The sequence below is a fragment of the Neolamprologus brichardi genome, chromosome 12 (assembly GCF_056152115.1).
Source record: "Neolamprologus brichardi isolate AB-2024 chromosome 12, ASM5615211v1, whole genome shotgun sequence".
In the NCBI taxonomy this organism is placed as follows: Eukaryota; Metazoa; Chordata; class Actinopteri; order Cichliformes; family Cichlidae; genus Neolamprologus; species Neolamprologus brichardi.
The window spans coordinates 15,556,724-15,582,860 of NC_142115.1; the positions used below are offsets into that span (position 1 = coordinate 15,556,724).

Consider the following 26,137-nt stretch of genomic DNA (forward strand, 5'->3'; position numbering starts at 1 on the left):
ATGTACAACTTTTTTTGAAGCCGTAGGTGGACGAGTAAGACGATGTGCAAAGCTTTTCCCTGATTCCCAGAGTTACCCTCATTTTAACAGACAGATCCTATGCATCGCTTACCTACAGCTGTAATTACAGTCATCTTGGTCAGGTCAGTTCCAGCCATAAATCTGGTAAAGCCAAATGTACTGTTTACACCAATGAGCACAGAAAACGGGCCAGACATGGCTCACATTAGGTTGGATGAAAATAGTTTGCGAGTCAGGAGTTGAGCAATGGAAGTTCAGATACATTGCATTGCTGTTTCAGTACACTTACTGTCCATGCCGTCATCACCGATTGTCTTTCTTTCCCCAAAATGAAAAGAGTGTGGTCTACACAAGTACAAAGTAAAAAATGAAAGTATTTACAAATGTATAAAAACAAGTACAAATGTTAAAAAACAACAAACGATGATTCGAGCACTTTTGCATGCAAACATTCAAGAATTTAAAAAAAGGATTGTTTTCAGATGCCTCTGCATCATCCTTATTCTGCTGTATGTGGAACATTTGCAGGATGAGTGTTTTTCTTTTCTCTTATATAAAACAGGAACTTTACACTGGCATTTGTTTTAGTGACATGGCCATTCAGAAGACAACTGTACTCCTTCTCTAGGGCCTGCGTATAAAGCTGTTAGTACAAGCTGTTGATCCTCTGCTCGGTCAGAATTCGTACAGTCTTCAGTCAAATGTTTTTGAGCCGGCCTGCGTGATCTCATTTAAAGGGAATGTCTATGTAATTCAAGCATCCAAGCAATTGCACTGTTGGGCTAGATGTGTACAAAAGTAGACAAATAGCTGAAAACAAGTTCTCGCTCCTCCTCGTCACAAGTCTGAAAGGCTACAGCCTGCTGAGGTTGGCACCTTGTTGCACCTCACTCGTAGTTACAATCAAAGATGGCTATGTGCTGGTGGAACTCTGGATTATGTTTTTCAGTCTTGTGTGACCACCTCCTGTCTCCCACGAGACTTCTACAGGCCAGGGCGAGGCGGAGGGCGGGCAGGTGGAGGGGCTCGTCCAGGAGGGGGTCCCTGGGGAAGAGGTGGCAGCAAGCCGGTTGGAATAGCGCAGGGCGGAGGCGTGGGTGAGAGCGCCGGTGGGGCGGGTATGTTCAAGGTGGTTGGAGGAAGAGCCCGGTTGGGAGGTGGTGTGTAAGGGGGAGGGATGGAAATGGGTGGAGGGGTTGGAGGCAGCGAGGAGAAGGGCGGCGCGCTGGGAGTCGGTGGTAGGGTGCCCTGCGGTGGAGGTGGATTCCTGCCAGGTGGGTTGTAGATGGGAGATGGGTGATTGTTGAAGTGTGGGTAGCTAGGGGGGGATTTTACACGGGTGAAGTTCATGCATCTGCCCTATAAAATTAAACAGAGTTCAGATTTTGTTAGCAAAGTGGAAAACGTGAAATGTTATCCATTAATTGATCAATCAAAGGCAAAAATTCACAATGAAAATTCAGACATTGAGTCTAAATGACAGAAAGGAAAAGGTCTGGCTCACATCATAGCCTGTATATAGAAGATGAATTTAGCCTATGGGTTTGAAAAGTGAGGCTCATAAAACATTTGCCTAAACCTGCTTTCTTTTGATGATCCAACAAGGTGTGACCTCTAAGGTTGCAAAAATATAATCTCACTGTGGTGACCCTACTGCTTACTTGGCGTATATTCACTATAAAAACGTTATTAATGATTTTATTGTCTTGGCAACTAGCTTGAAGTCTAATAAGACATTTCAGAACAATAAGATGATATTTGCATTTTCTAAGAGCCAAAGCAAAATTTCATACATTCATAAACTACTGCCATAAAGTGCACGTACTATATTTTAACATACTATTTGAATAATATCAACTGTTTGCAATAAATCGTGGCTAAAAAGCAGATCAGATCTGCCCGAACATATTTTGCAATCTGTCAGTCTACTGTTTATCTCGGCTTTCACTATGCAGAGTGAAAAATATCTACATCTATTTACTCTGGCTGAGGCTGTAAAACTTTCTGAAAGTAGTCAGATATGAGTCGGTCTGTTGTTGAAGCTCACTTTTGACCACTGACACTGATACTGAGTTGTTGAGGATATCCTGACCTTGTCTGCTCCTGTTAGCCTCTGTTAGCTACTGTTAGCCTATGTTAGCTGCAGTTAGCCTCTGTTAGCTGGCATTAGTGAAACTGTCTTTGAAGTAGATCTAACATTGTGTGACTCTGGCACTTAGCAAATAAACTCTCATATAATGTGAGAATCAAACTGCTTGTCAGAGAGAAAGTAAGATTCATCTTTGCTTCAAGGACACTCGTAGGCTTGTTGGCGGTAACCACACGCTGATAACCAGCTGATGTTTTTTGTTTAGCTAGCTCAGTATCTGGAGACAGGAGAGTCACATTTCAAATCTGCTGAAAATAAGTAATTGTGACAATATCTGGAATAAATAAGGATGTTTATGCACATTTTTATCTGTTACAGCCCCATCTTCAGTTCAGGAGATTAGTCTTGGGGTGAGGAGGAAGAGTTGTCTCTTTTCTTTTGCATTTTGGCTTGTTTGTTGAGGAGTACCCCTTCTTAGATGATAAAACATAGGTAAGAATTCACATTTTACTCCAACACACTGTTATGAGTTCTCTTTTCCTTCATCTTTGGCATACTACGTACGCTATATGTAAAATATATCCTATCACAGTACCAGACTGGAATTCAATGAGCTCCTGAGAGTGACCTATTCTTTCACAAATGTTTGTAGAAGCAGTCTGCATGCCATAAGTGCTTGACTTTAATTCACCGATTTGGGTGGGTGCAACATATTTTGGCAAAATAGTCCCATATCCATCTCAGCCATTGCACTCAAGAAAGTGGCGCCAGCTCCTATATTTTTAATTAATTAATTCTAAGTTTATGAGAAAGTTAGTACTAAGTAAAAACATAGGATCTATGACATTTTTTAATTTATCTGCTGCTCTTTTTTCATTTGATCAAACAATAACTTCAGAATTTGAAGGGTGAAGAACCAATGTCTCCACTTTTCTGAACTTTCTTTGACAAAACACACACTTTCCTGCTTTGACAACTCCCTCTCACAAAAGCCTTTTCCTGTTGTCCGTACACAGCTACATAATGTGTATTTTAATGTCAGCAGACCTTAAAAATGTGCTGTAATTCTCAGTCCCAGCTTAAATTTTGAGAAGCTATGCAGCTATTTCATTGGACAACTTCACCTGCCATCATTTACGCCCATTCAAAATGAAGTGAGGTCATTCAAGGGAGATATACATCATCATCATCATACTCCAGAAACAAGTTACACCCCTGGAGCAGCTGCACTCAGTCGACCCAGGAGTTGCAATAGGCTGATAAGGAATGTGTCTCTTATTTAACACTGAGGAGAAATGACTGTTGGGGGAAAAGAATTAGGCCAAATGCTGCATGCTGTACAGTTCATCTTATACTGAATATCATAGATCCTTATGTCTCTTGGGCTCCTGGACTGTATCATACTTGTATCTACATTCACAGTCAGTCACTACTGAAATATGTGATGGTTCAGTAACCCAGTAACCTGCTGTGTTACATCCTCTGATTTTTATTTTTAATTACTGAAAAGACCCCAGTCTTTAAGGCTCACAAAAGCGACACGTAACAGGGTTTTTCTCCAGCAACAACTGGATCAGCTGGCTTCCTCCTCCCCGCTGCTGCACTCGTTTAGGGTGAGTTATAAAAAGGCTTTTAAAATAGACTCCTAATTGCAATCAGAACAAGCTTTCTGCTCAGAAAGTGTTCACTGCTCAGAAAGTATTTTTCTTTTCCAGTAAGCTAATGAAAAGCTTTTATAGTGAGGAAGACACACTTCGACACTTTGTTTCTCAGTGATCTGGGTGCTGGTTAAAACGTCCATAAACAGCATAATACAAAAAGTACTGTCAAGAGAATGAGCTGCCTAGTTAGTTCTAAATATCCTGTATAATATTTTATAATAAGCTTGAAAGCTTGTTATAAAATGCCTCTCGGGCACAAAAGAGCATCGCAGACAGGCCGAGGCTGAAGTAAAAAAGGGTGAAATCGGCTCCTCAGGCTCGTTGCATCCACAATTACAAGTTAAAACTCTATCATGCAAAGAAAAAAAGAACACTTATTTCTTGTTTGTTTGTTTTTAATCAGGAAATGCCTTGATTATTTTAGCAGAACAGTGCCAAACTGCATTTTGTATGTATTACAACACCATGACTGTAGAAAACAAGCCGGGTTGCTAAACTGGCTCACCTACATACAGACCTTTTACCCACTAAAAACATGTGGCTCACTTCAAGACAAAAAAAATACAGCAAAGGAGGCTAAGAAATAGTTTAAAGTATGAATCCTGATAAGTTTGCCTTGAGATGTAATTTCCCATCCTCTTCAGCATGACCTGAGGGTCTTGCTGGACTGTCAGTGTATCTCTTTAAGGAAATGCTGCATAACTGCACTGATGAAGATGAAGAAACCTGGCCGTATAATAACACATCAGTCTGAAAATTCCAGAGGCTTATTCATGCCAAACAATTATATTTCTTTTGTAACTGCATAAACTATGGACTATATAACTATGGACTATACTGGTGAGCTTTGCTGAACTTGTTAGAAACTGGTTGGTCTGCTGTTTGCCTTTAGAACTGCTTTAATTCTACATGGCATAGATTCAGCAAGGTGCTGGAAGCACTCCTCAGAGATTTTAGTCCACATTACCATGACAACATCACACAGTTCCTGCAGATTAATGTGAATCTCCTGTTTCACCACATCCCAAAGATGCTCTATTTGATTGAGATCTGCTAATTGTTAAGGCCACTGGAGTTTCGTGAACTCATTATGAAGTCATTTTGAGATCATTTGAGGTTTGTGATGTGTCGTGTTATCCTGCTGTCAGATGATGGGTACACGCTGGTCCGAAAATGCTCCGAGAAAATATCCCCGGCACTATTACATTACCAGGGTTCCACCAGAATCATTCATACAGGACGGGATGGATCGAGGCTTTCATGATGTTTATGCAGAATTCAGTACATGCGATTTAAATGTCCCTGCAAAAACTGAGACGACGTGTGAATTGTGGCCTTAGATTCTTATTCTCAGCTTACAGAGATGGCACCTGCTGCTGCTGTGGTCTTCAGCTGCTATAAACTAAATCTGTTTTAAGATATGTGTCCGGTGCTTCCAGAGATGCTCTTCTGCATACCTTTGTTATAACAAATGATTAGCTGAGTTATTGTTGCCTTCCTATCAGTCTGGGAGTTCTCCTCTGACATCAACAAGGCGTTTTCATTTTCCGCAGAGAACTGCTGCTCACTGGGTATTTTATTCTTTTTCTGGCAATTCTGATGGTTTTGAGTAGATCACCATGTCTGCATGCCTAAATCAGTTGCTGCCTGACTGACTGATTAGATATGTGAATTAATAAACAGCTGAGCAGTTGTACTTAACAAGATGGCTGTTGAGTTTATAATATGCATATGCATAACATTACAAAAACATAGGTTTAAAAGCATGCATAACTGGTATTAACTGTAGTAACTGGGAGTAACTGGTATTCTCACTAGAAGTTTAAAATAAAAGAAAGGTGGGCTACTAATATTTCTTCCTACTCTCATCTTCAAAATTCTCCTTTATGTTTCAACACAGCTGTGTGTCACCTTATACAGCTCTGTGCAAACAATAGGAGCAGCTCCTCCCTGGAATGGCATCTTCTAGCAGAAAATCCTGTCCGGGTTGTTATTGAGTCAAATCTGAAACTAGCTCAGTGTACTTTAGATTTACTCGAAACACTTAAGAGTTACAGTAGTTGCAGAGAAAATTCTAGAAAATGTAAAAAATGATTGTTTAAATGTGCCAGAAATGTCTTTTCACCCTGTGAGGGTAATGGTTTTAGATCAACACTCTGACCCAGAGAAATGTGAATCATTACATAAACGCTTGCGGTGACATTTTTAGACACATAATTCCCATTTTTCACCGCATACAGACTCTACTGTCTCTGACTTCATGTTAGCTTCCAACTGCAGCGGTCACTGCACTGTCACCCCCACTGCAGCTGGTCTTTGAGGAATTTCATTTTGTTTTTTCATAATGACTTCACCAGACGCTTTTACATTGCTGCGTACTGTCCAATCCCACTGCAACTTTTCCCATGAGTCTCGCTGTGCACACTTCATTGCTTACAGCTGGTCCATTTTCTCAACATTTTCACATACAATCGATTTAATTGCTAATTTTCATTTGCCAAAAGCTAATGCACAGCCAAGCCTGACGTCAGCCCGTGAAATGCGGAACGATTTACAATGCACGCTCAGTGCATGCCAGTGCAGGGTTGGTGTTGCTCTTACCTTGTCACCTGGATGAGGTCTCATTACAGACACACGGTCATAGCCTTTTCTTAAAAGCACCCACAATGCATCCAGTTTGCTCTGTGGAAACGGAGAAGAGACCAAAATGTTTAAGAGAATGTAAAATCCTACATTGGTTTCTGCTTCCAACCCTTGTTTTTTTTGGTTTTGTCTTCTTTTTCACACAAATGACTTCAGCTGCAGTTTGATGTATCGTTTAATTCATCCATTTATCTCAAAGCGACACGGTGAAATGGTTTCAGTCCACTGTAAGTTGGCTCTTCATACTTTTCAGACGCAGCAAATACTTTGAGGATAAGAGCAGAAAAAATGCAGCTGTTTTTGCTCACAAAAACTCCTGGCTGTGCAACCTTTCTCCCTGGAGGTCAGTCCAACAGAAGTCTGGTTTCTATTAGCAATCCCCTGCTGACTGGGAAGACTTCAGAATGACTCCTTTAACCCCACGCTGGTCCTGGAGGAATGGGGCCGTGTGCCAATTGTCACCTAAGCTTTAATACCCTAACACATCTCGGGCTATTTTCACCAAAACACCATACTCGTACTAACATATCCTCAGCCAGATTAGCATGGAGTAATCTGTGGCAGATGCTGTGTTATATGTAGTATGCGCCCCAGCAGAGCTGTTAGAAACCATGATTCCCACACTTCAAATACTTTTTAAACTAATAACTCTCAAATTCTCCAGTATTTACTCATTTTTAAGTGGCTCAGTTAAAACTCATATCCTGTTTGCTTTAAGTTGTTTAGGTAACACTTGTGAGGAATGATTCAGGACAACAGTGATAAGCTGTTCCTCAGTACTTCCATGATCACGTCTGACTCAGGACATTATAGTAAAACTCAGTTCCAAAAATGTTCGGGTGCTGAAAACGTATTAGATGTTTCAAGTGAGACATTTTACTATTTCTTTTTTTAAATATTAGCTCGTTTTGAATTTGATGGCAGAAACACATCTTTTAAAAAAAAAGAAAAAAGTGAAAGTGGAAAACTGTTCTGTGGTTAAATTCTTTTTGGAAAACATGCACTCCGTGTCCTTCGAACTAAAGAGGAGAGGGGCCATCCAGTTTGTTATCAGCGTCAAGTTCAAAAGCCTGATAATATAGAGTTGCACTGGTGCCTATGATATTAGAAACATACATTTGGAAAGGCACCAACAATGCAGAAAGGCCGATACACGTTTTACATACACTCCCATCCACATAAAGTGTTTTTCAGAGAAGATCTTCCATATATCACTATAATCCCAAACTCCATACGTCTATTAGAAAAGCGTGGCATCATAGATGAAGAGTCTGGGTTCTGAATTAGTAGACGAGATCTTTCCACCAATTGAAAACATTTGGAGCATCATGAAACGAAAAATTCAACTATGTTCTGTCGTGAATAAAATACTGTTAGATGAGATTTTGTTTCATATTTACATTTTACACAGCATCAAAGCTTTAATTTACAAAAGTATTCTTAGATATTGATTACTGAAAACCATCTGGGGCAATGGTTTTCAGTAATCAGTAGGCAATGGTGAAATAATCTTTACCATTGCCTACTGTTTGTGTTCCCTTAGTGAAGCATCATACTGAGTTTCTCAGTAGTTTCTAATGAGTAATCATATATAACACCCCCCCACCCCCACCCCCGTACCTTAATGGGTGAGTACCAGTTGCGTGGCGCCGGCGGTTTCTGCATGCCATTGTTAAGAACCCGAGGGGGTGGCGACACATACTCCTGGTCAGGCATCTTCACTTTGGCATTTTTGGCCTTCTCCAGCTTTGCTCCTTCTTCAGTGGAGCCTTTCTCACCCCAGCGAACCTCCATCCTTTTGATCCCCCCTACGCCTCTTCCTCCATAGTAGGAGGCATCAACAGTCGGCCATTTCTTCTTGGGGGCTTCAAAGTCCTCATCATCCTGCGGGAGAGCAACAGGGAATGTTTTTTTTAAATGTATTTGTTGTTTAACCATTTCGCCAATGTTTATCACCCCTTAGCTTGAACTAAGAGGCAGTAAACATTCAGTACTGTGCAAAAGGTCCTGGCCTGCCCCTTATTTCTTTACACATTTCTAGGAAAAAGCGAAATAGGAGCAGCAATTTATTTAAACATCTGCTAACTCACATGCATGGAAATCCAGTATATAAGGCAAAAAAAGAGTTTTGATATTTGGTATGATCACCTTTATTCTTCAACAGAGCCTGAAGTGTCTTAAATAAGCTTTCCTGCCTTTTGTTCCATTCTCTGTCAAGAAGATCCCACTCTGCTTCAATAATGCGTAACCGATGACTGATCGTGTTCCATTGTGTGTTTTTCTGTCCAGGTACACTTTTACTGCATTGGCAGTGTGTTTGGGATCATTGTCATGATGAAAAACGAAGCTGCTGCCAATTTGATGCTTTCCAGATGATATGGCACAGTGGATCAAAATCTGATGGTTGTTTTTTTGTGTTCGTATTTCCATCAATTTTGACAAGCTGCCCAGCGAGCGCCACTGGCTGAAATGCATCACCAAACCATGACAGAGCTTCCACGTGTTTTACAGATGTTGTAGGCACTCACTCACTCCATAAGTACTGACGCTAATTTGAACAAATTTGGATTCCTCACTCTTGACTGCCACCCTTTCACTGAGATGAATTCTGATGGAGCTTCAGTGAACAGTAGATGGAACGACTGAAGTGCCAGATGCATCTCTCGGATCCTGTGTCAGGTCTTTTTCCCTATTTCTTGAGGACATTTCCAGATACTGCCCATCTGCTGCAGATGTCCCTTTCTTGTCCAGTTTCCTCAAAATTTTTAAGGACACACTGCACAACATGCAGAGATATACCAAGTGTAACTCGTTTTGAATCATCTTGTTCATGAAAAATACTATTTTATGCCTGTAACACTGTATTATCTTTGGCATGTTTTATGAAACAGGAATATTTCTGTGTTTTTGCCACAGGCTGTTGTAACAAAGTGCTGAAAGATACAGTTTAAAAAATGGTTCCCTGCCAATTTCCAAAGAAAGCCTGGAGAACTATTGCTCAAGAAAACTATGACAAAATAGCCCCTCTTGGAAGCAAAATATAAAGAAAGAGGAGTGGCACAAGACTTTTGCACAGAACTGCTCTCTTATTTGTTACCAGGCAAACTGGAATGAATGCCCCTCTCTCTGTGTCCTTCCTATCCCTGAGCTGTCATTATGTCCCCATTGCTCTAGTTTGTCTGATCAAAGGAAATGAAAAAGCCCACTAGCCAAACTTGTGATGTTTCAGCTCTTTAATACACCCTGTCTGTCTCGTATCCTACCAGGATGTCGCACAGAGGAGACCGTAATAAAAGCAGTCTTTGAGGCCGTGGATGTCACTGGCATGTAAATTCAGCAGTTAAACCTAATTTTCTGTTTAATTTTGTGCAAACAGATGCAGCCTGATATGTCCCACAGCTGCAGCAGCGTGTTTGAGGACTGTTAAACTGTATTGAATCGAGTAATTTGGACTTGCGGTTTGATCTTAAAACTAAATTGAAATTATGTTTTTGAGTTATTGAGTTATTATTATTGAGTTTTTAAACTTCTTACTGCAGGTCCAAATGGTTATAATTTTTAAAGGCATAAATTAAAGTCTTGGACACAACAGCAGTGCTCTTACAAACAGCAGAAATGGTGTGTGTGCGTGTGTGTGGCGGGGTGCTGTAAAAGTCACGATGCCGTTGTTCTGAGAGGGCGTTAACTCTCGTCAAATGAATCAGAAAACGAGTGTTGAAAGTTTAAAGCTGGAAAGTCAGTGACGCCGTGTGGTCATTGAGGTTTACGCTGTCACTCTAACAATTACATAAGCTAAACACTGGCAGCTGTCGAAGTCTTAAATCACAAGCACTCTTTTTCAGTCTTCACAAAACAGATAGGAGGCGGAGATTGTGAAGCTCCTACCGAACTATCCTCCACAGCTGGCGGCGGTGGTGGTTCGTGGATGATCTGCGGGCGAAATAAAAGAGGGGAAGAAAAAGCAGAGTGAATGAGAAGAAAAAGATGGAGAGCATTGTTTAACATCAGGAGATGACAGAAGTCGTAGAGACATGTTTGAAAATGCTTTTTGCGTGTCAGAACAATGCGCGTTTTATGCACAGTGACGTGGCTACACAACAGCAAATGACTGAGAAATGTTTTCCCTCTTAGTCTCTACAACTTACAAGAGCAAGGCGCTGACCTAGAAATCTGCTATCCAGATTTTTTGCCTTGAGGTTGCTGGTTAAAGCAAGAGAAGAGTAACAACCTCATAAATGCCACATTATGCCTTTTAGTTTTATGGATAACTTTTATAGTATTTATACGTTAGTTAGTATCACATAAATACGGAAAGAAAAACAATTTATCCATCTACTTCGATGTTATGCAACTCAAAATGTGGATGAATGCACAACAATGTACACCGCTGCTATCCCCATGTAAACTTTTTCCTCACTGCATGAGCCGTCAGGGTTTTTTCACAGGTGACAGATTCATCTCCACTAAATGCATTTGGCAAATTAAGTCACTCTGATTCTTATTTGTGATTTTCCTGCACTCTTTTCCAAATCCTGGAACAAAAAGAAGAAGAAAAAAGACTCCCTTGGTAACCTAGTGTCGTTTTTTCCCAAACACACTTGCTGCACGAACTTCAACTTGCAAGCGAATTGACATGGACAGAAAAAGAGTGAAGGGAGAGAAAGCTGTGTTGTAAGAGCTGACATCTCTCTCTGGCAGGGCTCAGCTTTCCTGTTTCCAGCTCCAATGGAAACACTGCAGTGCATTTTGAAGAGACACCATGCCCGTGACAATTTGAAAGGAGATGTACGGATTTGTACAGAGGGCATGTTGTAGCAAGTGAGTTTGCTGAAATACCGTGATGCTAAATAATCCCACAAACATGTTTTTGGAAAGCATTTCCTCATTTCACCGAGTCCTGAGCAGATGGCTTTTGCACAAGTACAAAAAAAAAAAAAGAAATTCTTTACTTGGAATCAGTTATCCCGCTACTTAAAAACTTCATAGTGACAAAGATATCAACCAAAACATTCAGGCTATAGAGGCTTTTGTTTCCACACCAGTGGCAGTAAATCAAGTAAAGCCATAAATGGTAGAAAAATCTGCTACAGGTTACATCTCTTTAAGTGAATATACTGACTTGGAGGTTACCTGCAGTAACCTCTGGAAACGCAAATAATTTTCGGAGAGGTATAACTGCTTAAACGCATGTTCACCTGATGGCCGTGACTATTTACTGGTTGTGGACTAACTTCAGCAACACAGATCCCTCAGGAACAGAGTGTTTTTTAAAGTCCAGTAAAAATTAACTCTTTACAACCTAAATCATAAAAAATTCCATTTTTGGGGGAAAATTGAGTGTTTTTTGAACCTTTGGATTAATTAAAAAGAAATGAATCAAATATTAGTTTTAATATGTATCACTTTTTTTTTCTGCAAGATGCAAGGATCCAAAGGAGGAATACTGATACACAGACTCCAGGCTTCACTATATTGTCTGTGGTATCAATTAGGACGTAAATGGCTCGGCTACAGCCCCCATACTCTTTGTAGCCATGTAAAATGTAAGAAGGAGCAGGCTGAGAGCAATCTGTAAAGCAGCACGAGTGCATGTTTTCGTTGCGTTTTTGCTTCAGGGAACTGACCACAGTGCAGCACAGAGGCCAGAACCACCAGAGGAGAGCCAAGACCAGGAGCAGCATCAGGATGAGCAGAGCTACGGCCAGGATGGTCCCATCAGACTGTAAAAGAGACAGACACGTCAGCATAGGCTGTCTGAACACAAAGAGCGCTGGATGTAAACCACTTTTGTATTCCGGTCTGTAGCTCCACACTCTGTGCTGCTCCAAGCCCCTGCTAAAGGCCAAGTGCCCCTATATCTTATTGTACTCACACAGCTCACGGTGGTAATTGTGACCGAGCTAGAGATGAAACTGAGACCCTCGTTCATGCTGACATAAAGATTTGCTGCCCTGGCAAAGAAAAAGAAAAATATCTCAGCCCTGTTTTAACCTCGAAAAGCAGAGCAGAGGGTTTCATTTGAAACCTCACATTTATTTAAGTAAATTACACGACTTACATCCCCTCCTCTTCAAGCACCGGGGCAGGGCAGAGTAGATATGTATCTTCCACAACCAATGGCTTCACCACTAGAGAAGCAGAGGGGAAAAAGGGTCATGAAAAACAGCAAAAGCATGAGCCAAACTTTCCTGACTGGAATTGTGAGCAGTGTTCAAGGACACATGCAGCTCCTGAAACATGTTTTCACCTTCAAATCGCCGTTTATTATCACTTCACTTTGCCAGATTGCAGTAAAATGAATTTATTGACTGATTAGACATGACTTCAATTTAATTCAACAAATATTTGACAACAAGAGCTGAAACTATGCATTTGTTAACAGAAGTCGAATGATGTCACATCTTTCACTGTAAGTCGATTGACAAACAATCAGAGAGGACCACATCTGCAAAACAAGCACTTTGTTGTTTTCCCATCTGAAGGCATCTGCACCCTGCTCAGGAATGCCAATACAAACAATTTCACCACACTTTTTGTTTTTCTGGCAAAATGTAGGTCTTCTCCTCATCCAGCTGGTTGTCCAGAAAAGAGGCTCCAACAAGCATCATCGCGCAAGCCTGTCTGCTTATCCTGGCAAGGCGAGCGCATACCCCAGAACTGAGGAAATCAACACAAGCGGCTGCTCTTCTCTAAAAAAACACAACGGAGGAGGGAGAGGAAGAGAGGCGAGAGAGGGAGGCAGCAAGGCCAAAACAGCTCCACGCCGCCACGAACTGGGACAGATGTCAGAGTTCAACTCTGCACCCACCTTGCACTCAGAGTGGCCTTACAGCATGAAAGCAAAGTGCAAACTTTGTCCAGCTCAGAGCTGATGAAACACGATTTGCTGCAGTTACATTTTTCCACAATTTAAATCCGTGGTGGATAAAAGGATTCTGGCAGGCATTCGAAGTCAGTGTCATAAAGGTTTATAAGACTGTTTACTCCCCAAGCTCAGAGAGAGGTCATGTTTAACTGGGAGGTGAAGACAGATGACTGAAGTTCATCTTCAACCACTTAATTATTTGGAGTTATTGCTTAAGATTATGGCTGATTTTTGAGAGGTTAGTCATCCTCTGTACCATACTATAAACTCAGTGACACTGGTTAAATACAGCTGAGTTCTGAAGAATCTTACAGTTGCAAAAGCAAAAAAGCACAGATGGTTACTTATGCTTTTTTCCCAGCCTGCACTGTGAGAGTTCTCAGGAAAGCGTTGTGTGAAGCACAACCATTTGCGTCTAATTGGTTTAGTCAGACTGCCTGTGTCTGTGATTGTAACCGTAGATGAAGATCATACATCACAGGGTTCTGTTCAGCTTGGGGGAAAATCCCCTTCTTGCCAGGAATAAGATGCTCATACTTCTAAACCAGGAGGTGGCAAGATTGGCTTAGCGTAAAGATGGTAAACCAGAGGAAACAACATAGGTAACAAAAATCTTCCTACCTCTTATTAACAAAAGCCACGGTCCTGATAATATTAGTGGCCGCCTATTTAAATCTTGTGCTAGAGAACTCAGTCTTATATTTCAGGTTATTTTTAATAAATCCTTGCAAATGCAACATGTGCCCTCTCTTTGGAAAGAAGCTGTCGTTGTTCCTGTCCTTAAATCTAGTCACCTAAAAGTTCTGACTGATTTCAGGCCTGTTACCCTCACCTCAGTCGTGATGAAAGTCTTTAAAAAACTTATTAGATTACTGGATCCAATCCAGTTTGCATAGAGAGGAGTGGAGGATGCACCATTGACTCTACTTAATCTGATTTCTAAACATGTAGAGAGTAAAGGGACTTTTGTACGACTTCTGTTTACCGATTTCTCCTCTGCTTTTAATAAAATACACCCCAATATTTTAATCTAAAGACTTTAAGAACAGTTTGAAGTTGTGAAAAACCTGGTGGATTAGATTTTAGACTATTTAGCTGACAGGTCACAAAGAGTGAGAATAAATGGGGTTCTGTCTGACCCACTGTTCTCCTCTACAGGTTTCTCCCCAAGAGCGTGTGTTATCGCGCTTATTATTCATTCTCTATACAAACATGTGTCAGAGCAGATATGAAAACAGCGCCATCATTAAATACGCAGATGACTCTGTTATTGCCAGCTTACTTAAAGAGGGTGAAACTACACACAGTCCAGTTATTGATGACTTTGTTCAGTGGCGTGAGGAGTCTTAACTCCAACTGAACATATCTAAAACAGAAGATATGGTTCTTGATTTTAGGAAGCAACAAAATGGGCATGGAGTCACTTTAATTAAAGGGTCACCAGCGCATTTAGTGCCTTAGGAAATTTGCTCATTTCCACATTGACCGGACAATCGTTCTGTTATTGAGTTTGTTGTATCTTTTTGTTTGGTAGCATGGTTCGGTTAGACCTCTGTCACAGAGAAAAGCTCACTGAATCAGATAGTGAGACACTCCAGTCGTCTTATATGTGAGTCATGGCCCTGTCTGGCTTCCCTGTATTCTAAACAGCTACAGAGGAATGGCTTTATAAATCCTTAATAATGGCTCCCATCCTTTATGGGGTGAATTTCAGCTTCTCTCCTCTGGATGGAGGTTTCTAGTCCCAAAGTGTAGGTCAAAGAGTTATAAAAAGAGCTTTGTCCCTGCTGCTGTCACTGAACTTAATAAAAACTGTTTTATTTAATTAATCTTGATCTTATTTATATTGTTTTTTTTATCACTTGTCTAATTATCAAATATGTGTTTTTGTGTTTTGTGAGGGGATGCCAAATGCAATATTTTTTTTCTGTACAGCAAATTTATCTACGGGTATAAATAAAGTAACCTTGAACCTTAATGTCTTATATTATATCAACGGTGTGACATAAACCACATTTATTCAGTGTCATACTATGGCTCAAACTGTCAACTTTAAAAGTGCTGTTGAGTGGATTTGGTCACATGTCGACAGGGCCAGGTTAGCCGCAGCTTCATGTTTATCAAACAGACACGGGACTTGTGTGGATCGTTTCATCTAACCATGTTAATTTCTTCTTGTCTCTTCTTTCACCCTTCCCACAGTTGTCCAGTACAACATCTGTCACAAAAACAATGAATAGCTCAGGACAGGAACTGCCAAATCCCTGCACGCCTTGCTATACTTGCTGCTACTTTTTCCTGGGGATAAAATCCCAAACATGGATTCATCTGCTTGACACATGTAGTTGCATGTTGTTGCTTTCCTTTTATACACTTTTCCATACTTGCAAAGTAAACAGAGGGCTGAGAGCAGGAATCAGCAGGAGCACTTATTGCTCAAGAAAGTTTTCTTTACAGGCAATGATACATTTGTCTCTCTGAAAGCTAACTGTGACATAATTATTTTTCATTTAAAGCTTACTGCTGATGTAAAGTAAACAAAGTCCAGAAGTCTGTGTGCAAAAGTTCTAGAGGAGTGAATGAATGTGGAGGAGGAGCCTCCACGTATAGTGGGATTGACACGAGGAGATAATTTTGCTCAAATTGCTTCCATGTCATCAGTTTTACAGGACGTTGAATAATATCATGCTAAAACAATTAGAATTCAAATCCAAGCTCCAGAAAATCATCTCAGTGAATTTGTAGATTTAAACAGTAAAAACAATGAAAGTAGAAACGGTCACAGTGGTCTTACTTCCACGGAGCACACATTTCATTCTATGTAAATGCTGGTTATTGTCCTGCTTTGTAATTAGACCGTCACCTCATGCAGCTGCAGTGGCATGTGAAGTAGGAGGCGTTACTGTAAGCCACTTTAAAGATATTTCCTTTGTGTGTGGTACAGGTTCTCCTTAATCTCCTGTTTTAATTTTTACCTTCTTTCCAGACTGTAAAATTACACCATGTGTTTTAAAAAAAAGCACAAGTAAAACCTGGCTGCTCGTTTGATCATCGAGGACTCCAGCTGTGTGGCTCACGTAGTGTTTGTCTTTTGGGAAAATCAGGCCGTTGTGATTTAGGTGAATTTTACAACGTCTCACACACTCATCTGTGTTTTCCAGCCATCTTTGTCATAGTTTAACAGCATAATCAGATATGACGTTATATGGCAATAAAATAGCTCATGCAGCAAATAAGGGGTAACACCCTTTAAGGATGATAAGCAATGCTTCACTTACTCTTAGTTACGGTGTCGTTGATTCGAAAGCTGCACAGCACTTTGTCAACATTTCGGGCGTGAAGGAATCCACTTCCTCTCACCACCACTTGGAAGGACTCTGACAAGGCGAAGTGAAACACATTATGTCACCTCATCTTCAAAATATTATTGAAAATAAATGAAGTTATTTCATCTTCTTTGGTCCAAAGTAATCCCAAGCAGCAGTTTACATACACTTGTGTTGAGCATGAATGTCGTGGAAATTTGGAGCTTTTAATAATTTCTTTCAACAGTTCTTTTTCCAGGAGAAATTAGTTTAAAACAAGAACTGGGTGTGCAAGTTGGATTTTCTCTAATCCACACAGGGTCAAGTGTGGATTCCCCTCAGATGAGAGGAAAATGATGTTCAGGAAGACAACTAAACCAGCTGTCAAGCATGGTAGTGGTAGCATCATGCTCTGGGGCTGTTTGCTGCCAGTGGTACTGATGAACAAAATAGATGGTAAAATGAAGGAGGACTACCTTCTTTGACACATTTCCAATAGGACAATGATCCCAAACAAATATCCCTAACATTAAGCTTCTTGAATGTCCTTCCCCAAGTTCTGACGTCAACCCGATTGAAAATTTATGAACCAGGTCTGTGCCGGGAAACCAACAGATTTAAATGAAATCTACCAAGTCTGCCAAGAAGAGTGGTAAAATATCCAGCCAGAATTATTCCAAAAACTCACTGATGGCTACCAAAAGTGTCTTGCCGGATACAGTTTGGGACATTTAATCAAATATTAGTGTTGGCGTATGTAAATGAGCCTTTATGCATATTTGTGACCCTGAAAAAAAATTAAACACCCAATTCTTGTTTTGTTTTGTTTTTAAATTCATTAAAGACGTAAGCCGTACAATTATTACACTCTGGAAAAAGAAGACTTCATTAAAAGCTCTCAACTGATAGATTTCGATTCATGATATCCATGCCCATGATGACTGCTTGAAAGCTTCTGATACAAGTATGCCATCCTAGAAGGTAAATGCGCTCTAGGAAAAGACTTTTTGGCATACTCAAATTCATTCACCATCTTAAGAAAAATCCTAATATTATAATGAGTGGCCTGAGGAAGGTGAACTAGAGTAAAGTTTTACCTCCTGCACAGATACTGGATGGTTCTGCTGCCAGGATCTCGATACAGGACTTCTTCAGGATCTGAGGGACACATTGAGATAAGCACTGTGGTTTTCCTGCTGTCCATCTTTCCCTCGTGGTCATCTATTTCTTTCCACTTTGAATGGCAACTTTGAGCCAAGTCCACTTTTATGTCCTTATTAAATAAACTTTTGCTCCCATTTACATCCTGCAGATGTACAGTATTATTAGTGTAACGGAATACATGTACCGCCGCTACGCAATTAAAATACAAAATATGAGTAACTGTATTCCGTTACAGTTACTGTTTAAAAAGGTGGTATTTAGAATACAGTTACTTTGTTGAAATAAATGGATTACACGGCGGTACTTCCTTGTTTCATATTGTCGCGGGTCAGGACTGTTTGGGTTTTGTTTGACAGCTGTGTTCTCTTGTTCCAGGCGGCAGTGTTATGGTTGCCATGGTTAAAGGGTGATGCGCGCTCTCTCTGCGACTATGTGTTTCCTGGGTGAGAGAGTGCCTTTTTGTTGTTGTTGTTGTTGTGCTAAGCTAATAGGCAGAATGCTACAGTCATAGCCCTAAAGAATGTAGCATCATGGGCAGTGTAGTCTGTGCTGCAGCGAGAATGGACTGCCATACCCGTTATGTGACCACGGTAAAGTGAGCCATCATTTGTGAGCCGCGGTCAAGCCAGCCGCTTGTGTCTGTGAGCGCGAGGAGGGAGAAAAAGGAAGTAGAAAAGTACGAGTTGTCATCGAGCAGAAAAGGGAGCTGGAAGCATGTAAATATAATAATAACCACTGCAGCCAAGAAGAGTGCCTGACGAGCCCAGTTGTAAGTAAGCTATTAAGACTCGACTGTACACTGTGTTCGTGTTTTGCCTCTCTGTCTCAAACTTGACGCAGACAACAAAGTAAAGCTAGTTTTCAGCTATGAGCCCGATACGGAACCGACGTATTAGCCAGAGGTCCCTTTACTATGGTTAGGAGCCGCGGACCTCCAGCAATAGTAATAAATCACACAGCAATAGTACATTCATGTAGTTGTAAAAAGCATGATAATATATTAAGTAATCCAAAGTATTCAGAATACGTTACTCTCATTGAGTAACGTAACGGAATACATTACAGAATACATTTTGGGGCATGTATTCTGTAATCTGTAATGGAATACATTTTAAAAGTAACCTTCCCAACACTGAGTATTATATATATATATATATATATATATATATATATATATATATATATATATATATATATTTGTTGCTCTCCAGGAACATACCCTCTTTAACCCTAAAGATCAAGAGGACGATTCATGATCAACTGCCCCTTTCACATGAGTGAGAAGAAGCTGCTTTCAACTTGCCATTAATCTGCTCCAGATGTCATTCAGCTGTCTGGCCCTTACTTCTGCTCAACAAATCCCATATCCCAGTGACATCAGCACATTGACAGCAAACTGATTCAAATTTTTCATCCTAGCATTCAAATGGAAAACACTGAGGTCAATCTTACGAGATACAGGACATAGTTTGTGTTTATCAGTCACACTGATCAAAAGAAGGAAAGTCACAGCAGGTTTTCCTGGAATTCTGTCTCTGTCCAGAAGGACTAGTTTCCTGATATTTGATCAACATGTTTATGGATTAAAGGGGAGGTCAAGGGAGAGATTATATAAAGCCTATTAAAGCAATAAGATCTCCGTTGACTTTTCCTGTGTCTGAAAGTCCTGATCATAACAAGTCACACGGATGCCGAGCGTCTGTCTGATGTAAACATGTAGAACTGAAATGCTTACTGAATCGATGACTCCTTGCAGAGCCTCAAATCCATCATTTACAGGGAAGACGTGGTCTTTACTATCAGCAATGTTTGCCAGCTAGAGAGAAAACAAATTACTGTGATCAAAAGAGACAAGTGGCACACTTATTCATCCAAGATTTCTATTCAGACATTGTCCAGTGGCATAACAAAATTACACAACTTCCTTTCTTTAGAGCTCAAAATAAAACAGCTTGAACGACAAACAAAGGAGGCGGGAGAAAAGTTCTCTTCACTTGGCATGTTGCAGTGATTAGGAAACCAAGCCTTTGGATAAAGCTGCATAATTTTAAACATATTTCATGTCTTTGCTGGAGTACTTAACTCACTTGAATATGTTTGCTTCAGCTGTCCATGAACAGAGACAGTGACACGGGGTTTAAATTACGTACAGTTGTGACTTTATGTGATGTCAAGCACTTGACTCTTTAAAAACACTAGTTTCAGGATTTTCAAAATAAGGTTTGGATTTCCAGAGCTTAAATTTTTACAGCAGTGCTATCCATTTCTCTCTCAAGTTCAGGTGCCATAAGCCAGTAAGGTTCAGACTAAAACTTAAAAGCATACACACACCTGTGTCTCATTGAAGTCCTTCACCCCCACGCAGTAAACCGAGGCACCCAGACTTCGGGAGCGGTTGGCCTGTCAAGTACACACACAGATTTACAGCAAAAAACAGGAAGACCTGGCTTCAATTACACCTCTGCATTTCACAACACCATCCACAACAAACCCAAAAAAGGCTTGTTTTTATCTGGCACTTGGAAAAGCTCTTTAAAAGAAGCCAGGCACCATCATAGTTCCACTTAATGATATTAATCACACGTGATGTAACATTCGAAACGTCCCCCAGATGCCACAAAACCAGACAGAACACATAAGTCAAATTTCCAGTTAATATGTTTTTGGTGTTGACATCGAGAAACAACCTAAGACCTCCCACAGCTTCCAGGAGGAACATTTCCAGGAACACCATCCCCAATGTCAACAAGCAACTAAAAGCTGATTAAAGCCTGTGGTTTTCACACGCCTTCACCTGCAAAGTCTGAATAATCAGAGGAGCAGCTGAATTATTAGAGGCCAGAGCAGATGCGAATAGAATGACTGAGCTCTGGTGTATGAATCCGGGGAAGGCTCTGGCCCCGCTGTCTGACTAAAAGATGAGGATCAAAGTGGTGATGTACAGAATGGCAGTGTTTGATCTGGTCCCACATATGTTTAATCGTTTACATATTTCACCTGGTTGTGAAACACGTGTGACCTATTTTCTTCCTCTCACCTCCCTCTCAGCGTAGAAGAAAAGATCTTCGTGTAACTCTCCGTCCGTCAGAGCTATGATAACACTGGCAGTGCGATAACCTGTGAGCAAAAAGAATACAGTCACCCCTGCTGCAGTTGTACTGGCCTAGCAGATGAAATACTCTAGCTACATACTTCAGATATCCAAAGTCAGATATACAAAGTAACATGATATTTGGCATCCTCCATATATAATTCCCCATATGCCTGTATGTTGTATCGTTAACATGACCCCACTCGACATCCCCACAAAGTTTGATCAGAATTCATCCTAAAATTTCCAAGCTATCGTGTTTACAGGCAGAATGACACAAACGCATGCACGCGCTACCAAAACGTAGCCCACCTTGACAGAGCTAACAGAACACTGTTTGTAGTTACATAATCTAAACCTTAATTGTTGTAATTGCATATCTTATTCAGTCTAAATCAAATCACATGCATCTAAAGGCCTCCTAAAGGTGACCTCAAGTTAACGAGCAAATGTAAACCATAACTAAAGCCACGACTGTTGGCTCTTTCTGACGTGTGCATAAATTTTCAAAGGCTTACACTGAAGGTTACCTCTTCCCCTGAGCTCTCAGCAATAATTGTGTTCTTCTTTGTCAAGTTGTTTATTGTGACTAGTTTATAGGCCTGGACCAGTAACAGCATCATTAAAGCACACACACATACACACACACACACACACACAAAAAAGGCAATTTCATGTGGGAGCATCATTTAACAGTGTTTTTTTGCTCAGATGCTAATTATCTTGTGACCCCTTTGACCTCCTGTCCCTAAAGTCGGTAACACCCATTTGAGTTCAGTAAAGCACAGAAACAGACAAAACTTTCATACATTCACAGGTTTTGGTAAAAATGACACTTGAAAAATCTGCAGCGCACTATAAGGAGGAATAAAACACACCTTCTATGTTTCCGTGGTATATCTGCTCACTGGCCTGCAAACAATAAAAGAAAAGATCAATTAAACATGCGTAAGCCTGGTAGCATGCAAGGAATGAGGGAACTCCTTGCGTCTCTAACATTTCAGTCATCTAGTGCTCTGAACTACGTGGTGACTGTGCTGCAGCTGAAGCAGGAGGTGCCAGCTTGAAGGTCCACTCACCCTCATGATGCCCAGATGCATGAAAGTGTCTCCTCCTGGTCGAACCAACTCAAGCTCCTCCAGTCCCTTGCGAATGCGTTCCCTGAGCGGACACGCAGAAGACAAGGGAATATCTAATCTAACTGAAATATTTATTTTGTCAGATTCATTTCTGAACATGGTTTTGCATAAAAACCAGATACTTTAGGGCGTGGCGACAGGATAATAGCTTCCATAAGGGCAGCATTTTGAGAAAATGCAAGCAATGTGTAACAGATGAATAAACTGGAATGGTATTGGTGTGTGTTGGCCTGAGACACTTTTGCACAGACAGACAGGAAATGAGCCTTTTGTAGAGTAAGATCTACAGGAAGCACTGAAACATTAAAAGATTGGATACATAAACTGCCCTCATCGTGTCAAACACCACATGATTAAGTATTTGTGCAGACTGGCGACACTCTGCAGAGCAAAGGAAAGTATCTGTCTGGAATCTCTTCTTGGTCATAAAAATCATAAGCGCATAACTGTATGTGACCTCAGTCCAGATCTGGTATTACGCTCATTCCTTTCAGCTGGATGGCAGAAAATTAAAGGATTAGGACCAGTTTTTGTTTTTTCTTGTTGTGGAGGAGGGGCTGCACCCACCTGTCTTCTGTGAGCCTCATTAAGATCCGTCCCTCAGTGGAGAACACAATGAAGGACATCCGCAACTGTGGGCTGGAGAAAAGACAGGAGAAAACATTCATCTGTCATCATTTCTTGTTACAAACTTTCCCGCAGATTCTTGTTACAACACTTTTATTTCTTTACCTTATGAACTTCTGAGCTAAATTTTCAACAAAGTGATAGATTTCAGTCCAGTGATGCTGCACGCTCCCAGATCTGAGAAGAAAAAGATCAAATTAATATGATGATGTGTTATTTAAAATCGCAGCTGTGCATCTAAACTACATCACCTCTCCTCTGGCAGTAGCCCAAGGCATTAATTAAAAAAAACAAAACCCTAGCACTTTCAGACAGGTGCAAGACCAAGTCTTAAAAAGACCCCAAAGCACCTGAAATTATACCACCATGTCTTTTGAGTCTTTTGTATGTTGTTTTGTCTCCATAAAAAATGAACTTTATGTCTGTTTTAATCTTTGTATGTCACTGTGAAATATGGTTCGTGGTCTCTCTTCTGTTGTTTGTGTCTCTTTCGGGTAGCTGCGGTCATGTTTTTGAAGCTGTGCATCTGTTTGTAGTTGTGTCTCTTTCTGTAGCCACCGCCCCTGACATTGGGGGCCCTTGTGGCTGTGCCCAGGGGGGAAGGAGTGCTTACAAAGAAAACAGCTGACTTGAAAGAGCCTGCAGAATAAATGCTTTGGAGAGCATGGTGAACTTACTCTACGAAGTAGTAATGATCTTCGAATTTCTAAAATCCTCTTTGTGCACCTGTAGTTACTTTAGTCTTACAGTCATCAAAATACACTCACAATAAGGCTTCGTTAACCCTGCTGCGTAATAACATCCGCTCAGTGTTTCTGTTAATCATTTTGAACTTTGTTCTCTCTTTACTGTCACAGTTTTTACTTAACGTTTTTCTTGATTGCATAGGAAATGCCACAGCAAAGTTAGCCAAATCCCACTCTGTTTTTTGTCAGGAAATAAAAATCAGGAGATCGAGGAGGGATTAAAGGATTTAGCAGAGAAGCTGTTTTGTATAGTTATCTCATTATTCAATTATCTGTATCAATATCAGTACACAGCTACAGTTTTTTTGGCTGATAACGCCGACATTTTGTGAGCCTAGATGTCTTTTGAATGTGTCACTGCTGATTTTTATCACGGCTTTCAATGAAATTGTGTTTTCATAACACACGTATTTTTCCATTGTCACCATGACACAAGTCCCAGCACAAACATCTGAGCCAACAGGCTGAAACACTGGAACATCTGGACCAAGTGGAGAAAGGCAGCGCAGACATGGGGAAAAGAGAGAAGAGGAGAAGAGAGATCAGGCAGATACTGTGAGAAGACAGTGAGGGCAGGTGGAGGACATCGCAGCTACGAGGCAAAGTGAAGTCCCACCTGGAGAGGAGACAGAAATTTAAAGGAACAGCTAATGCCCGACAACAAATGCTGCCAGGGTGCACCTGTAAACCTGTGTCTTTGAAACATGGCTAATGCAAACAGTTGCTCACTCCTGCATAAGTGCCTGATTTTTCCTCTAAGAAATAGCAGCATGTGCCTGGACTTGGCACTGAGAAGTACTGTAGGACAACTGGAAAATCTCTCTACCTCTGCATGTAGAGACTCTCTAAACAATGGAGCTACAGAAAAATCCACCAATTAAAACCTCCAAATAAAAAAAGAGTGGTTTAATGAGTTGGATCTTTTTTTTTTTCTTGGCCTAGTTGGCCAAGAAGTTTGGCATGTGGTGATATTATAATAAAAACAAGTCGTTTGAAACCAGGATTTAAAAATACAAATGTCAGAAGGTAAGTACTCTGCTATAGTCCAAAGGCAACTCCCTGAGCAATTTAAGCATCGGTTCTAGAGAGGCTATGTGCTGATTTACCTTAAATATTATTAGTTATTACCCTAAAAGGATTAGTTGGGAAAATTCTAAATTTGCAGAGCATCAAAATTCAGGTTTAACTTATCAATGCATCATGTGCTGCCTGCAGAAACCTGCAAAATGAAAAAAGTCCACGACATGCCCACTCCAAAAGACTGTCAAATGTAATTGTGATAGATTATTGTGGGAGGTTTGTGCCACTTTGCAGATTTGTACAGCTGTCTTTGCTGCACTGCTGAATGAAAAACAAAGATAACTCAAACTGAGCTTAGATAAACAGGGAAATGGATTCTAAATCATGACCTGTGTCCAAATAACTTCTCATTATGACTCCCTAAGATACACAGAATTTGAAAATCTGAGAATATGAAGAAACGTAATTATCAAGAGAAGCTTTTCACTTGCTAGTGAGGTACGTATGTACACCAAACACAGCACTGTGACTGCAGCTGACAGTTAAATGGAGCAACAATCCCAATAATGAAAACATTGCATCATTAACCCATTTTCCTGCATTGCATGACACCAGACTCATAATAATACCAAATGGGGTGATGACATCATAAAAACACTTGGCAAAACCATGATTTTATTGCTGTAGGGGACACAAAAAGCACAATTCTTTTATGCATAAAGTAAATATGCATTTTAAACTTTGTGCATAAGTATGATTTCATAACAATGCATAAAATGTTTAGATAGAGAACTGTCTTAAGTTTTCAGGGTAGGAAGAAACTTTACTGGAGGTAGAAACAAAGACAGACACCAAATTGTTTCGTCAACAAACGCTTCTTCCTAGATTTTTTTCAAAATCATGAACTGCTTTCAGTTATCGATAGAAAATCAGGTAATGTCTGTCAGTTCACTCACTTATCCAAAACAAAGTAGAGATCAAAGCCTCCAAAGCACGAGGATGACTGAGGTTGCCTTCTGTCCTGATTCGGTCCAGCATTGCCAGAAGTAAGAACGACCAGCGCAGTCCCAAACACCACTGGCAACCAGGAGCTTCTCTTCCAGCACAAAGGCATTATTCCAGAAAAAAAAACAAAAGTCTCATAAACATCAGATGATGAAGGAAACCAGCATCGGTTGTTTTCAAAGTTTTAATCCTCCTGCAGAAACTTCTTTCAGTTCTGCACAGATCCTTGAAGTGTAAAAAGCAATGATCCAATAGAGAGCAGCGAGCTTAACTCAGAGGGTGAAGAGGAGGAGAGAGACAAAGCACGAGTGCTATGGAGCTCACTGTTGTTGGGACCCTCTCATCAGTGGTCCAACACAGTATTATGTAGAGATGAGAAGAGCCCCATGCACCCTCCCACTGATATTTGCTGTTTTTGTAAAGGGCAAGGCCATCCAGCAGAAAGATCCACAAACCCTAGAAGTCTACCTCTTTTCATCTCTCTCTCTCTCTCTCTCTCTCTCTCTCTCTCTCTCACTCTTCCTTTCCAGAATATGATGCGAAGAACACAATGCAGAGCAAATACTGGAGTCTGCTGCCCTATCACACCATCTAGTGGTGATCAGTGGCTGCCTTTATATAATTCACCCTTTATAAAGTGACCACAAATATTGTGGAATCAGTTCATAGTGTCTGATTCCTTGTGTGCTGGAACGTATTACACACGAAAACCAGGAGCTGCAGAAACCCAATAATGCTGAAGACACATGCAATGAATTTAT

The 26,137-nt window shown here is 40.6% G+C and overlaps 1 protein-coding gene across 1 annotated transcript; it reads right to left on the bottom strand.

Annotated features, from left to right (window-relative positions):
* antxr1a (ANTXR cell adhesion molecule 1a) lies at positions 1 to 25,714 on the bottom strand. Its single transcript, XM_035905188.2, has 17 exons — positions 25,328 to 25,714; positions 22,711 to 22,782; positions 22,546 to 22,617; positions 21,919 to 22,000; positions 21,718 to 21,751; positions 20,786 to 20,865; positions 20,080 to 20,148; positions 19,484 to 19,564; positions 17,682 to 17,742; positions 16,558 to 16,656; positions 12,473 to 12,542; positions 12,287 to 12,365; positions 12,039 to 12,134; positions 10,300 to 10,344; positions 8,035 to 8,298; positions 6,373 to 6,453; positions 1 to 1,380 (listed from the first exon to the last, which is right to left on the bottom strand). The coding sequence occupies exons 1-17, from the start codon at positions 25,483 to 25,485 to the stop codon at positions 1,006 to 1,008; spliced, it is 1,818 nt and encodes a 605-aa protein (XP_035761081.2). The 5' UTR covers positions 25,486 to 25,714; the 3' UTR covers positions 1 to 1,005.
* Positions 25,715 to 26,137: the final 423 nt, after the last annotated feature.